This window comes from Falco peregrinus, chromosome 1, assembly GCF_023634155.1.
Source record: "Falco peregrinus isolate bFalPer1 chromosome 1, bFalPer1.pri, whole genome shotgun sequence".
Classification (NCBI taxonomy): Eukaryota; Metazoa; Chordata; class Aves; order Falconiformes; family Falconidae; genus Falco; species Falco peregrinus.
Window position 1 is genome coordinate 2,162,851 of NC_073721.1, and position 14,264 is coordinate 2,177,114.

Sequence of the window (14,264 nt, forward strand, 5' to 3'; positions counted from 1 at the left end):
CTAAATAAAAGATAATGCAACTAGGCATAACACAATAAAAGATATTACCTTCACAATGCATTATTGCTGCCAATTATAAGAATCACTTCAACTTAATTTCAAAGGCACAATCACCCTCAACTGTAACAGTCTCTTTTTTAAATTTCAAACAGTATTACATTAAGGCAATAACTCACCTTCCAGCTATAATATCAGTCTCCTTTATTGCAAAAATACATTTCATAAATACTTCTCATCGACAAGTCAAGCTAATTCAGGTTAATTTTATTGTATTTTGGTGCTATCTCACATTTGTGTGCAATTACCTTTATCATTTTATTGCCGTGCCAGAAAGTAATCAGAACAATTATTTGAAAAAGGAGGTGTATAAATTCTAAATCACACTTCCTGGCAGTTTTGATAAAATAGCAGCTTTATCTCAGAAAGTGGCAGGGACATCGGATAAATCATGCATCAGTCAAGTGTAGCTGACCCCCAAGTGCATTGCACAATATCAGTAGTGCTTCAAAAGAAACTTTCCTATATAATCCATCATTCTTTATAATACCAAAATAGCTATACCTGAAGAGTAGGAGCTAGAGAATAGTAACAAAATAAATCTACGCAATATGAACAAACCCATTAATAGTGCTCCTTAAGCTGAAGGAGAGTCAGTAATATGAACTATGTTCAAGCAAAGGATTTCATTGACATTTTTGAAGTGAGTAGAACAGCTTTAAACAAATGAAGGAGAATCTGTGCATTAAGCATTCCCTAAAAATAGAAATATATCTACAGGAAAATACACACACAAGACAGGCGGCAAAAAGACTTGTTAGAAAACCACATTATTATCGTCTTGGCATACACATCTGAATTTTCCTATCGTTACTAATCTCTGTTTGACTCAGGACAGCATGGACAAGCGTTTCACTGTCATTAGCAGAGAGCAAAGCATCACAGTACAAGGATCTATTTACCAAGTTTAAATTTAGTAACTACAAGAAATCCAGAGAGGAAGAGAATTATATTTAGAATTAAGTTTCTAATGAAACAGAAAAATTGCCACACTGTCATAAGAACACCACAAACCCTAAACCCTCCTAAACAGAGAGCCATTCCTGATGTATGCTCACACACATTAACCACGGCCACGTTTCAGCCTCTTCCACACAAACCCAACATACATCTTTGGTCAATGCAACAGAATCATGGATGGAGTGGGAGACAGATACAGCGATTGTGGAAAATGCCCACGTCTGGCTGCTTTCAGGAACCATTTTTCAGCAACCTGCTTAAAAACTGCTCAGCACATCGGTGATAATTGATTTCTGTAAAAACCATATGTCAGACATATATTCTGTGTCACACCAACGCGTGGCTGTGCTCAAAGTAAAACTGTAAACTAGTCACATACTATAAATACCACTAAAGAAACACGAGCTACGTTACATACAAATTTAATATGAATCCAGAATGAGGGGAAACAGGACCAGACAGAGCAGCGTGGACTGTGCCTGCACAGCCCCTGGCAGACCGCCCCCCTCCCCACGGCAAATGGGACTGTGGGAGTTCACCTGTTTTACCTTAACCCTTCTGCTTTCCACATATCAAAAGGGGAAAATTCCCCTAACAGCTAACGCTGTACCTTTCAACTAGAAGTGAGAGTGGGAGAAATGAAAAGGTTAGATAATAAATTATTAGTTTCATGTCGCTTGCCAGCTATATCACATCTAGCTTTGAATGAGAGGGAACTAGTAATTCTTCCTACCATGCCTGGTTGTGCAGAAGATAATCAAATATTTCTCTGCCATTATTCCAGGTACCTCCAGGTATCTCCTAAAAGATGTCTAAAACTGGAAGATACATAAATATAACTAAACAGATGAGTGCTTAAAAAAAAATGAAGCAAGAATTTATTTTCCTTAATTTCTTCCTCAACCATTCTATTTTTAAAAATAAAAACAATTTTCTTTTGTGGAAAAGTAAATGAAAATCTTCTACAGAGGGGCAGAAGACACAGAATATGTCAAATTTTCTAAGCCACATTACCTTGCATAAAGCAGATTAAAACCATAAGAGATGCCACTATTAAGACATTTTTAACAGTGATAGAAGTTGCCAGCAGGAATAGCTCAATATGCAAGTTGGATTGTACTAGAAATATTTTCCTAGAGAAGCACTAATAATGCTACAAAAATAGATATTCCACATAAAAAGTGTACTCATATCTTCAAAGTTCATGTTATTTATTTGAACAATATGGTTATCAACTGAAAATGTGTTGATGTCTTTGTTTTGGTAAATTGTTCTGAATGTCTTGATAAACAGACATGTTTTCTTATTTTACTATAATGTTACTGATCTATGCTTACCTCACTGACGCATCAAGTCTCAAAATTAAGCGTTTCTTTTTCAGTGAGGGGCTTATTAGGAAATGGTAGCAGCTAACACAACTGAAAATGCAGCATTGTCCTGTTAGTTTATGCTCTGTGGCAGATAGGTACGTGATGGGGAAAGGTCCACTGATGCCTGTTACCAACCGTGACAGAGCTACAGAGATTTACAATGCAGCATCAATCTTGTCAACTGGATTCTTAATACTGACTGCTGGACGCTGGGGAAAAAACAAACTATGTTACGTGAACTCTTTTGTAATGCTGGACTTTCAATGCACACCTAAATGCAAGGGTATTTTACTATAAACTTACTTTTGGAACAAGCCTTGATGCCATGGTAGATGAAAGGTCTCCACCTGTAAGGAAAAAAATTCTCAGTTAGATTGTGATTTAATTTGAATTCCACAGGAAGAACTGTATGCCAATGGTGTCGTTTCTCTTCTAACCAACTCCATCAGTTTTTTAAATGAGCCCTAGGTTTCAGTAGCTATAATTTCAAAAGGGAGTTTGATTTTTTTCACCACAAGCAACCAGGAATTTTAATGTTCATTAAGTCATCTTCTGCTTGTTATGAGTCAAAAAAAAAAAAAATAATCAACAGATGGCACATACTGAAGACTTCTTTCATAACAAGTACTACACAGCTCCGATATTTGAATAAGAATGGCTTAAAAGATAAAGTATTAATTTAAGAAATATATGTACAGGCAGTAACGCACTTCCAAGTTACTCAGTAAAATAAACAGCCCTTTGTAATTTAGGAAATAATACATTTTAAGGCATGAAAGCAAGTAATTTAGTTATATTCTGGGTTTAAGAAGTGCAGAATGCAAACCACTAAGAAATCTTAACTTCAACTATCGTAACTTTAAACAGTATCATTATTTACATATCCTTAACAAAAAATCTAACAGGTTCATCTTTGCTCTCCCCTTTGTATGATGGGTATTTCCTCGGCATTTCGTTTTACCCCCCTCTATTTTCTTTCCAGTGCCATATTTAGCTAAGATCACTACATCTTTGCAAAGATGTGCTATGAACATTACATTTTTTAAAATCAGGGAGATTATCCACCAAAGCTCAGCTTCAGAGTCCTGACTCAAAGCCAACCTCGATGGGAACTCTTCCACTCAAGACGGGGAACTCACTACTCCACAGGGGAGGAGCACTGTATCCACTTTAGAAATTATAAATAGCTTAAAAGAAATTATGTGAATATCTGAGGCTTTCCAAGTCCTCTCAAACACATCAAGCCTTGAAATCCAAGGCACAAACAGAACTTACACCCACTTCCAAACCACTTACAAGAAGACAGTAATATTTATTCTTAATATTACATCTTAATTATTTTAAGAGTTTTAAAATTAAGATCCTGAATAATTAGTATTTTAAATATATTAACAGTCATACCCTTGCAAGGTAGGCATTGCAAAGATCATTCATTCCATTTTAAAATGTAAGTCAGGCACATGAGCAATATAATAATATTACTTAAAATACCTGTGATAAGCTAAAAATAAAATAGCAATTTATTTCTATCGTCAGTTCAGAGCTTTGACTTTCAAGGTGCATAGCAACACTCCACTTCTTCGGATTGTTCTGAAGGGTAAAGCTAGAATATTTGCCTTGAAAAGCAAATTTATCCAGAAGCTCGTTTCAAACCTGGGCCAAAGACCAAAGAGAAGTACAGCGTGGAACTGCGCTGACTCAAGCCAGCGTTACATCCAGACACCCAGGAGTATGCACACCTCCTTTGCTACACTCCTTCAGGAGGGAAGCCACTGAGGTGGCAGGGGCTGGCGTGCAGGTGGCAGGGGCTGGCGTGCAGTGGCAGCCCAGCACCCCCCGCGTTACCAGGATGGCAGCCGGCAGCCAGCCTTCCTCCCGGCTGCTCCCCCCAGCTGCGCAAGAACCGGCCACCATCAAAGCGCCACTCGCACCATGGCAGGCAACCCAGGGAAGGCTCATCTACCACCTCCACCAGAAAAGGGAAACCCAAAGCCTTCCTGTGACACACCTGCATCTTATGCAACCTGAATATGACTAAAGGCTGGACAGACCTGTACGAAGAACTGGCACCTAATGTGCTTTTGCTTCACTTGTGCCAACTGTTAAATAATTGCCATTTAACAGTTACTTACCCCCTTTTCCCATCTCCTCCCAGCTGATCTGGTGGTGCACACTGCTTTGGATTCTGGTGAGATCCACTTGCTCCCCATCTTCCCACTGGGAAATAAAGTGTTCCCAAGAGAGCAGCTGCTCATGGGTGGATGAAGGGCTGCTCTGTCAGGGCAGCCAGACAACAGGCATTCATCCTGACCTAAGGACCTCAGAGCCCAGCAAACATCTCTGGGACAAAACTAGTCAGGAAACATCCCTTTTCATCACAATTTTTTGGTTTTTTTATTTACTTGCAACAGTCTCTCTTCCTGTTTAGGAAAGAAACCATGCCAAATGCCAAAATCAAGTTAAATTTCAAGTAGTTGTTTTAAATAGCATCTCACTTGTGGTGGTGACAGCAGTGTAATTGCTAGCCAGGTTCCACATGATGCATTAATGGTTGTCAAAAAATCTCTGCAACACCCTCATAAGGATGCTCGCATACCTCTAACTGCAATCCATGCAGAGATCAAGAGTAAATCAAGATTAGCCACCAAAAAATTCAATAGTTTTAGGCAATTCCCCTTGACACTTCCTCAACAGAACAGTCTCTAAAAAGCGTAAGTAAAGATACCCAGCTTCTACAGTGTAGGAAAACTTTAGACCCATCTACGTTTGCTAAGGTCTTCACAAAGTATCCTTCACCTGCTGAAGCAGAGAATACAAACTGACTTTGAACGCAAGCACAGACAGCCGCAAGGGATGCAGCGCTTGGCAGAGAAACGACACCCAGCTTTGCGGAGGTTAGACTTCGAAGAGAACTGGAAACAGGTTGCAGCTTTAAGGGACAGGATTCTTACAAAAGGACTAACTAGCACCTCACAAGCACAACAGTTACTCTCTTCCCGCCGGTAAGTCACAAGAAACAAGGCGATACATTGGGGGAAGAAGCTTCTAGCACCGCCAAGACCTTGGTGAGATTGGTGGCTGAGAAGGGCAAATCAATCAAAAGGCTGCACAGTGCCTATGGAGAGCCAGAGAATGATTAGTGTTCACGGCATAGGTCTACCTCAGGTTGAGCTCAACCGCCTGCTAGTCCAGAATGGCTTCCCTCTGATGACAGGTAACTTGCCAGTAAGGCCCAAGCCACGGTGGTTAGAAGACGACCTGCAGCTAAATAGAGGGAAACTGTAGAAGACCACTGCTGTAAGTCAGAGGGCTAGGAAAGTCCAAAACTTTGCTCCAAAATGTATTTCAGCCTTGCAAAGACTGTCTCGTTGGAAGAGGCCAATACATACACTAACTTCTTTTCACACTGAGTGGAAGGGTTCAGCTAAGGTTGATTTTGACAAGAACCCAATACCTCTTCTGAATGGCACAGGAATTGCCACTGATTAAATTCAATCGTGACACCTCATCCTAGATCACATTCCAGAAACTGAGACACCAGAATCACTGGACCTGTCTTAAGACTGAAACCTTCTTGTCAGCGACCCCTTCACCAAGACAAAAAATTTTCTCCTGCATTTGCAGACAGTAGGATAAACAAAGGGGGGGGGGGGGGTGTGGGGTGGGGGGGGGGTGGGGGATGAAAAAAAAAAAAGAAAGTGTAATTTTGTCCCCATCCCTACCAGCTCAGAGCTGCCTGACTAGGACCAGTGAAGCCCATCTCCCACTGAGCTCCTCCCTCAGACCTGAGCTGTGGGATCATAGCTCCGGGCTCAGCTCCCCTTGGCCTTTCAGTCGCAATGTGCTCAAGTTTCCCAGACCTTCTGTTCCCACGAGGGCTGTGCTGTGGCTGAAGCCATGCTGACAAGCAGCCAGGCAGCAGGATGCTCCCGAGACACCTGAAGATACACAAATGCCTTCAGATGCTGAACAGGAGCTCCTGCACAGTAGGAGATGAGATGGTACAGGAAGCCAATAAATCAAACCCCCCGTGAGGATTCCAAACCTCTGCATTTAGCAACAGACCAAAACCTCAAAGAAAAGTCAGAGGTTACATCAAAAATCAGATCCTTAAAGGCCATGAAAAATTTCAGCCATATTTTGTTGATAGTCTAGCACAGAAGTCCTTGGGCTTTAAGATACTTTCCTGCTTATTTTCACAGGACTGCAGCCGGAAAAAGTACATGTGATGGCAGCACTATGGTAAGAACTCTTAGATTCATAAAAAGTATTTTTCTCAGTTCATCAACTTTTAAACACTAAAAGAAGATCCTCCTTGAAAGACACGTCCTCGGGATGCGCAGAACAAAATACTCTCTGGTTTCAGTACTAAAATTTAAAACCAGCTATTATATCAAGTCAGTATATGAATAAAATTCCATATGAAAACATTTAAAGTACATTAGATTTTTGGTCAAGATGAAAGACTGAAAAAAACCCAAGCAATCTATTCTAATTGGGTTCCCATGGTAACTGTACAATTGGGTTTTTCAGTATAACATCCCAAAGGCCCAATGCACACTTGTAAAATATACTTCAAACAGCCTGAATTGTTTTTACATTACAGCACTCCCAGGAAGATCAATTACTATACATCCCCACCCTAACTATTAGTGGCAGGAGATGTTAACACTATTGGCCATATTAACATGAGTCATGTAAAAACCACCACATATCACCATCATTATATAAAACTAATTACACACTTCAGATTCATCAAACATGTTCTGAGTAATAAACCAATACTAGTCGTGTCACAAGATCATGTTTACTGAATGTTCGAAATCAACCCCAAATATATGCCAAACCATTTTGCTTCTCATATTGATTTCAAGGATAAACAAAATCAATCATTAATAATTACATTATAAGATGACCCATAGGGTTAATCATATTCTTAGAAACTCTCACTATGGAATCAAATACCGCTGCACAAAATAGACAACTGCAAAGGAATCTAATCCAGGCCCTACACGTTACCAATACGACAAAACAAGGTGCATTCACCAACGTGCAACTGATGTAATTGGTAAAAACAAAACAGTACCACTGTTCCATTAAAAAAAAAAACAGAAACACACAAGCATTTATTAAAAAAGTTTCTCTCAGATTAACCACTTTGCCTTGTTGGGGCTCAATTTCACTTTCTGAAAGCACAACCCTGGCTGTAGATCCAGCTTGTCTTTCCAGACAAGCCTTCCATCCAACTGCCTAAGCCTCAAAGCTAAAAGGAGGTGATGGCCCAGGCCCACTAAGCAGGAATGAAAACCAACTAATTCACTTGTCTTCCAGGGGAAAAAAGAAAAAAACGTGGCTGGTTTGAATAAAGTCAATTTCATTTCTCAATTATCCAGAAGTCTTGGTATTTCATGAAGTCAGCAAATAACCAAAGGTATTTCTGTTGTCAATCGGAGACCGTGCAAGGGATTTCCCTTTTTCCCCTCCACCCTTCCCACTACATTGTATCTGATCACACTAAGCTCCAATAGAGCAAAATGAAGGGAAAATGAAGCTGTATGAATTATTTCTGCAGGCCACTGCCGACAGTCTAAAAATGTACTGTCAACATAGCCAACCCACTGCTGCCAAAGCAAGTTTCTGCATTTCATGTGTATTTTTAGAAGCCATACAGTCCATCTTCTGTTTTTTTATGTGAAACAGAAAAAAATAATCTTTTAACAGTGCCTCAAGTATACTTTAGGTGTTTATTAAAAAGTTTAACTAATCAACAGACCTTCTGCATACTTGAATGCACAAACACCCAAAGATAATGTTATTGTTTGCATTGTGCTGGCTGATCTAAAGCAGTCAGATAATTTACATGTTACTGAATGATGATTATGCAGCAGCAACATTTACAAGACAGCACTAATACTTGCTATCTGCTAATGCAGAGTTACCTGGAGGGAGTTAAATTTACACTTGGTGCATGTAGATGGCATGATTCAGAAAACAAAGCAAGTCTGAATTCAGTGGGCTGCGCTGCTAATATATACTACTTTACTAAAATATGTATTTCATTAATCTGATCATAATGCACTAAAGTGGCACTCAAAAAATAATTAAAACCTGAAAACACACCCATCAGGTAAGACCATTTCTTCAGTATCCCACCTTCAGTGGTATCAACTGCACAGAGCTACTGAGTACTATAAAAACAAGAAGCATTTACTGATTTTTACTGGTGTACCACCATGCCACCCAGAAAGTGGGATTCAAACTTCCGAAGTCAGAAATGGGATTTCCAAATGTAAAATAAAAGCTAGTTTCTGAGCCCAAGCCCAGCATCCCCAGCCACCTATTCCAAGACCCACAGCTCAGCTACACGCTGGGTTGTGAACATACAGTGCAACTGGACCTTGACATTTGCTGCTTCTACAGATGCCATCAGCTCCTGCTTTAAGAGGCAGAACTTTTCTTTATTCCCCTTTGCCAAGCTGCTCCAGACTCCAGGCCTTCTGTCAGCAGTGCTATTTTACTCCTATTTCACTTGAAAATCAGAGGGCAAGTCAGAACCTTTGCATCAATGAACTCCCCTCTTCCTCCTTGAGAATAAAGGTGACTTGTTCAGATGTAAGTATGTTTAATCACCTTCAGAACCTCTATTTCATTGGGAGGAATGTCAGCTGTGTGTCACAGTTTTACAAGTGACTTGAAAAGATACCTGAAATTATTTATACTGTTTAATTTGGCACACTATAAAGCAGATAGTCCTGACAGACATCAGGACAGGGTGCTTTGCTCTGCTCATATAAAATAGTAAACAAGGAAACAGCTTGAAAAAGGATTAGCAAAAAGCATTAAAATGGTGTTGTATTTCCAATGAAAAAAAACTTTCACAATTACTCAACTTCCATAAAACTCCAAAGCCACACAAGCTCTATTGAAATTAAAACACATATACCTTTTTTTTAAACAGCAGTCTGGACCACATGAGTAAATCATTAAGTTTTAAAAATGCACTTTGTATTTCTGGAATATACTTCAATACGGGTTCGGTAGTTTGGTTGTTCCTCCAGCGGTACGTTTATATTAATGCTGGCCCAAACACACCTGTACTGGGTGACAGTGTTAGCCTTACAGGAGACAAAAATTAACACAGCATTTTTTTCTTGTTTCAGGAAAGTTTTGCTCATCATACCTTCAGATAAATTTGCACAACCGAAGCCGTTGCCAGCACAGATTTGTAGAACAGCAACCTTCACAGCTATCAGCAGAGGTAGGGAACTCAAGAACTGGCAGTCTGCAGTAAGGGCACCAAACCAGGTATTTAATTTTTCAACTAGTGCATTAATGAAGAAGTTAAAAGTTCACAAAACCAGCCAAGAAACATGCTGAAACCTGTCACCACCTAAAAGATTTCAAGCCTCCTGAAATTAAAACTTTGTCCCACATTTTCCCATTAGTTACATTCTCTTCAACAGCCCAGATATCTTATGAACACTTGGTAAACTACAGAATTGCACAATCCGTCAATAAAGTAAGCGTATTTTGAACTACTGTCCATATGACTCAAATTTGTCAGTAAAAACTGCCACCAGCGCTGTGCTTGCAGAAAAATGTCCATAAATGCATTATTGCCACTGGCAGATCAATGTCCATAATAAAAACAAATAGATTTAACAAGTGCTTGCTTTTACGAGTTATGCGATTGGTGGGATGTGTATTCAGCTTCACCCAACAACTTCTGGGAATGGGCAAGACAGAGCATGTTAGGCACTTGCTGACTTCACCAGTGTTACAAACAGGAAATTATTCTAATGCAGGAAATCTTTAAAAGCATTAGACTGAATACTAATGCTTTCAGGATATATTTCAAAGTTTCACACATTTGGAATTTAAAGTATTGTTCTGTGAAATATACAATAAGAAATGTAAACAACTATCACAAGCAGTGCAGCTTTTCTTGCCTTGCTCTTTTTACAGAAAATAAGTTTAATTTAGGTCAACTGCATCCCAGGCAGCATGGCTCAATAGTCTTGAGGCTGATGTTGAACACCTCAACAAATTGGGACCTGCAGTTTGATCCCACGAAGCATTTAGAGCACCAATACGAGAATGACCATCACTGCTGAAACCACCTTTCAGTCACCACAGGCGAGGATGTCACCCTTTGTATCAGAGGTGGAGGACATGGCTCACACGGAAATTAGGCACTGGTTAGAACATGAGCCAGGGTGTAGCAGCCAGTATAGCAAGGTTTAATTCATAAACATCAGTTGTTCTCGCTCCTCCAAAACCCTGATGGCATGGGAAAAGAACTCTACAAAACAGCCAGCCACGTCTTCAAACACGTTCCCCTTTGGACCTTTTGCATTACTATTTCTTCTAAGTTTCCCCTGTCACCGAAGTCAGTTTAAATAGAATTTCTCTGCTGCAGCCTTTCCATCTTATCCACACTTTCTGTACCAAACTTAATACTTTTTCTGCACAAGTCCTTAAATTAGCCATTCAACGAAATCCCGATAACCTTTCCAAAGGGCATGAGCTTCTCCTTCAGGCTACCATCCCTTTAGTGATGCCATTAACTGATTCTCTACATACGTTAAGCATTAAACAGTGGTGACAAGTTAATTACAGAGTTATCAAGAGATAAAGTAGTCACGGTAACACAAGTTGCAATACAACTACAACAGTTTCCTATAGAGCTTCTGTGCAGTTGCTGGTGTAATTGGTGTAATTAACTTGTCATGTATCAGAATGCAGATAGGAATTGCTAAAGCCACCTTGCAAGCTCACATGGCTACTTTTTCCTCTGAAGTCTGAGCCTTTTGGTAGAATTGTCCACATATGGAACATTTCTGTTTGAAAACAAAACAAACCAACCTTTTTACTTGGAAAAACTGTGTCACAGACTGACAAAACATTCACAAGAAAACAAATAAGCAACTTGGCAAGTTTCACAGAACTGGCTGTTCCTAGACAAAAGTATCCTGCCTTACTGAGGTGGGTTTTTGCCCCAGAAGCAGTAAGCTTTAAAAGCATCATAGCAGTCAGGCATTAAGGAACTTAAAAGATGAATAAAGCTAGAGAGGGGAGGGGGAACCTGTTCAAGAGAGAAAAAGCACCAACCCAAAATTAAGACCTGAAGAAGTAACTTGGGTTTACAACAAGGTATTCTGTGGGGTCTCTGATTCTGTTCCAAGGCTGCAAGCCCTAGCCTGAAAAGCAGAGCCAGGTTGTCCCACATTTACTAACCCTTCAGGTCTTGACACAAGAGGCAGCCATTAAGACACAGTGGCTCTGCTCATGGTCCTGCAGAGCACACAGAAACGTTTCCAAAGGGTGCCTGTGCACAGGTAGGGGAACAGAGCTGCTCAAGGAGACTCAGTCCACCAGACCTTCTGTGGGCTTCCACACCACAGGGCAGGGAGGCATTGTAATGCGACAGGAGATCCCTTATCATGGCACCACTTAAGCTGCATTTCCATGCAAGCAAGGGAAGACCAAAGGCCACAGTGGCAGTTCAGCTCCTACACTGCCAGTTTTGGTCCCCCGTGCATTAGGGAGACAGGCAGGGCTTAGAGGCCAAAACCTTCATCAGGTTCACAAGGGAACCCTGTCATCGAAACAGACCCCTCCAGAGATAACCCTTGTCTTCTGTGCAGGGGAAGCACAAGTCTGGACGCAAGAGTTACGCTGTGACAGTCATGTCTAAACCAAGTGTTATGCCCCAGTTCATAAAATGGAGGCTTTCTGATGTGAAACACAATAGACTGTGCACCTTACCATTTAATAAGAGCTCCATTTCACAAAAATAAGATACAACTCAGTAACAGGTTTATTTCGAAGTTGGGGACAAAATATTAAAACAAAGTAAATGTAAAGAATTACTTATAAGCTGTGTGCAGTTACAATATTGTACGTATTGTAGAAGCAGCTGCAGAGCTTGGTTTTTATGTCAACAGCAAAAGGACATTTTATGTTCATGCCAACTTGACACAATTATTTTAGCGTGGTTTCACTCTAACCTGACCTAACCACGGGCTGCTGCCACAAGGCAGGGTGCTGCCTCCCGTTCACCCCCGCACTGCGCTACCCACGGCCCGGGGGACACCTGCGCACTCCGAGGGGCTCCTCACCCTCAGCATCACCCACAAAAACACCTCCCCAGGGCGAGGGAAGGGTTAGCAGCGCTGCCTGGGGCAGGAGCGGCGCAGGGCGGCTCACCGCCAGCCTGGGTTCAGCTTCACAGCCAGCATTCCCCGGCAGGAACGGTAACCGGCCGACACGTGGGCCTGATGCCCGCCCAGGAGGGAAAGGCCCCGGACCCAACGCAGGGCCACGTCCCCTCCCAGGCCTGCAGCCGCAGGGAGCGCGGGCAGCGGCGAGCCAGGGACGCCCGTCCCTCGGTCGCCTGAAAAATTAAGTAAAACCCCAGCGCTGCGGCAAGCACGGAGGGGCGGCGGCCGCTCACCCGCCACGGCCGTTCAGGAGGACGCGGGAGGCCCTGCCCCGGCCGCTCGGCGGGGAGCGGCCCCAGCAGCAGGCCCGGCCTGCCCCAGCCCGCAGCCATCTTCCCCCTCCCCGCCCGCCATGAGGCGGCCGCGCCGCCCGGGCCCAGCGGAGCCGCCGCCGCTTCCTGCGGGCCGCCCCGCCGGGCCCCGGAGCCCCGCGGCTGCCCGGCCCGCCCGCGCACCTGCCCGCGAGGAGAAGGAGGGAGAGCGGCGGAGGGGCCGCCGCAGCGTCCCTGGCGCCTGCAGCCGCAGCGAGCCCCGCGCCGCGGAGGGGGCTGCGCCGGTCGGGCCGCGCCGGGGGAGGCGCCGCGCCGCCGGGGCGGGGCCGCCCGGAAACCCGGGCGAGGGAAGCGGCGCCCGCAGGGCCGGCCCCACGCCGCACCCCGAGCTGCCGGCCCCGGCCCTGTCGCTGGGCCTCTTGCCGGGCCTGGCGGGGCCGCGCCGTGGTAACCGCTGGTAGGGCCGGGGCAGCGATGCACATCGCCCGGGTCATGCGGCCCACCTGGACCCCTCGGGCCCCCTGCCCCGGGGCCGCCTGCCTGGAAGGCAGTACGGCTTCTCAAGGCCACACGGGTGGTCACAGATACGGGGTTTCTGTAGGAGTGTGGCCCAGAGTGATGGTCTGTGCGTAGTAACACAGGAGTCGGAGCCTGCAGGGTGCAGAGGTGCTCACACATACACCTCAGTCCTTCCTTCAGGCGCCAAAACGTGAATGGCTGCTGACCCAAATCCACCATGTCTGGAAGCAAAATGCAGGCCTTCCAACTGAAATGTGGGGGGGTTTAGAATTACCTAGGCTTCTCCCTTGTTCTGCTTGCACTTTGGGGCAGGATGATGAAGGGCAACAGGCAAAGACAGGCGGCATCCGGGAATCTGCCTTTTTCACACATTTGCAAAGTTAGGGGTAAGGTGGGGACAGTGAGTTAGACCAGAGTTTGCTGAGGGGGAAGTGTTTGGCAAATACAATTCCAAAAAGAGATCGCGTGAAGGAGGTTAAAAGGAGCGAAATGTCAGAGAAAAGTTGACTGTAGGGTGAGGTTTATTTGAGGTTGTAAAAAAACAGAACAAAAAGTACCAGTAAAGTTGGGAACAAGAAACCAACAATTTTCAAGCCAAAGAGAGGATCTTTCGCTGTCTGAATCTTAGTCTGAGTTACATCAGCAAAAATTTTATTTGTCATGTTGTATGACTCAGAAGCTTTCACAACATGGAGGAATCCACTTGGGAAAGATGAGAACAATTTTTTCAAAGTCATTACAGAATTCTGGAAAACCTTTCTTTATAGGGAATTAACACTAAGTAAAATGGCATCAAGTTAGTCTTAGTGGCTGTGTGTTAAATCTGATCCTAAGAAAAAAACATAAAATATGGCTTAAAATGT

At 43.2% G+C, this 14,264-nt stretch overlaps 1 protein-coding gene across 1 annotated transcript in view; it reads right to left on the reverse strand.

Moving 5' to 3' along the window:
• MGMT (O-6-methylguanine-DNA methyltransferase) overlaps positions 1 to 13,218 on the reverse strand; it is a 168,667-nt gene extending 155,449 nt beyond the window's left edge. The window contains exons 1-2 of the mRNA XM_055794399.1: positions 13,066 to 13,218; positions 2,691 to 2,734 (exon numbers count right to left, since the gene is read on the reverse strand). Of these exons, the coding sequence (XP_055650374.1) occupies positions 2,691 to 2,714 (24 nt within the window). The 5' untranslated portion in view covers positions 2,715 to 2,734; positions 13,066 to 13,218. The remainder of the gene's footprint in view (positions 1 to 2,690; positions 2,735 to 13,065) is intronic.
• Between the last annotated feature and the right edge of the window lie 1,046 nt (positions 13,219 to 14,264).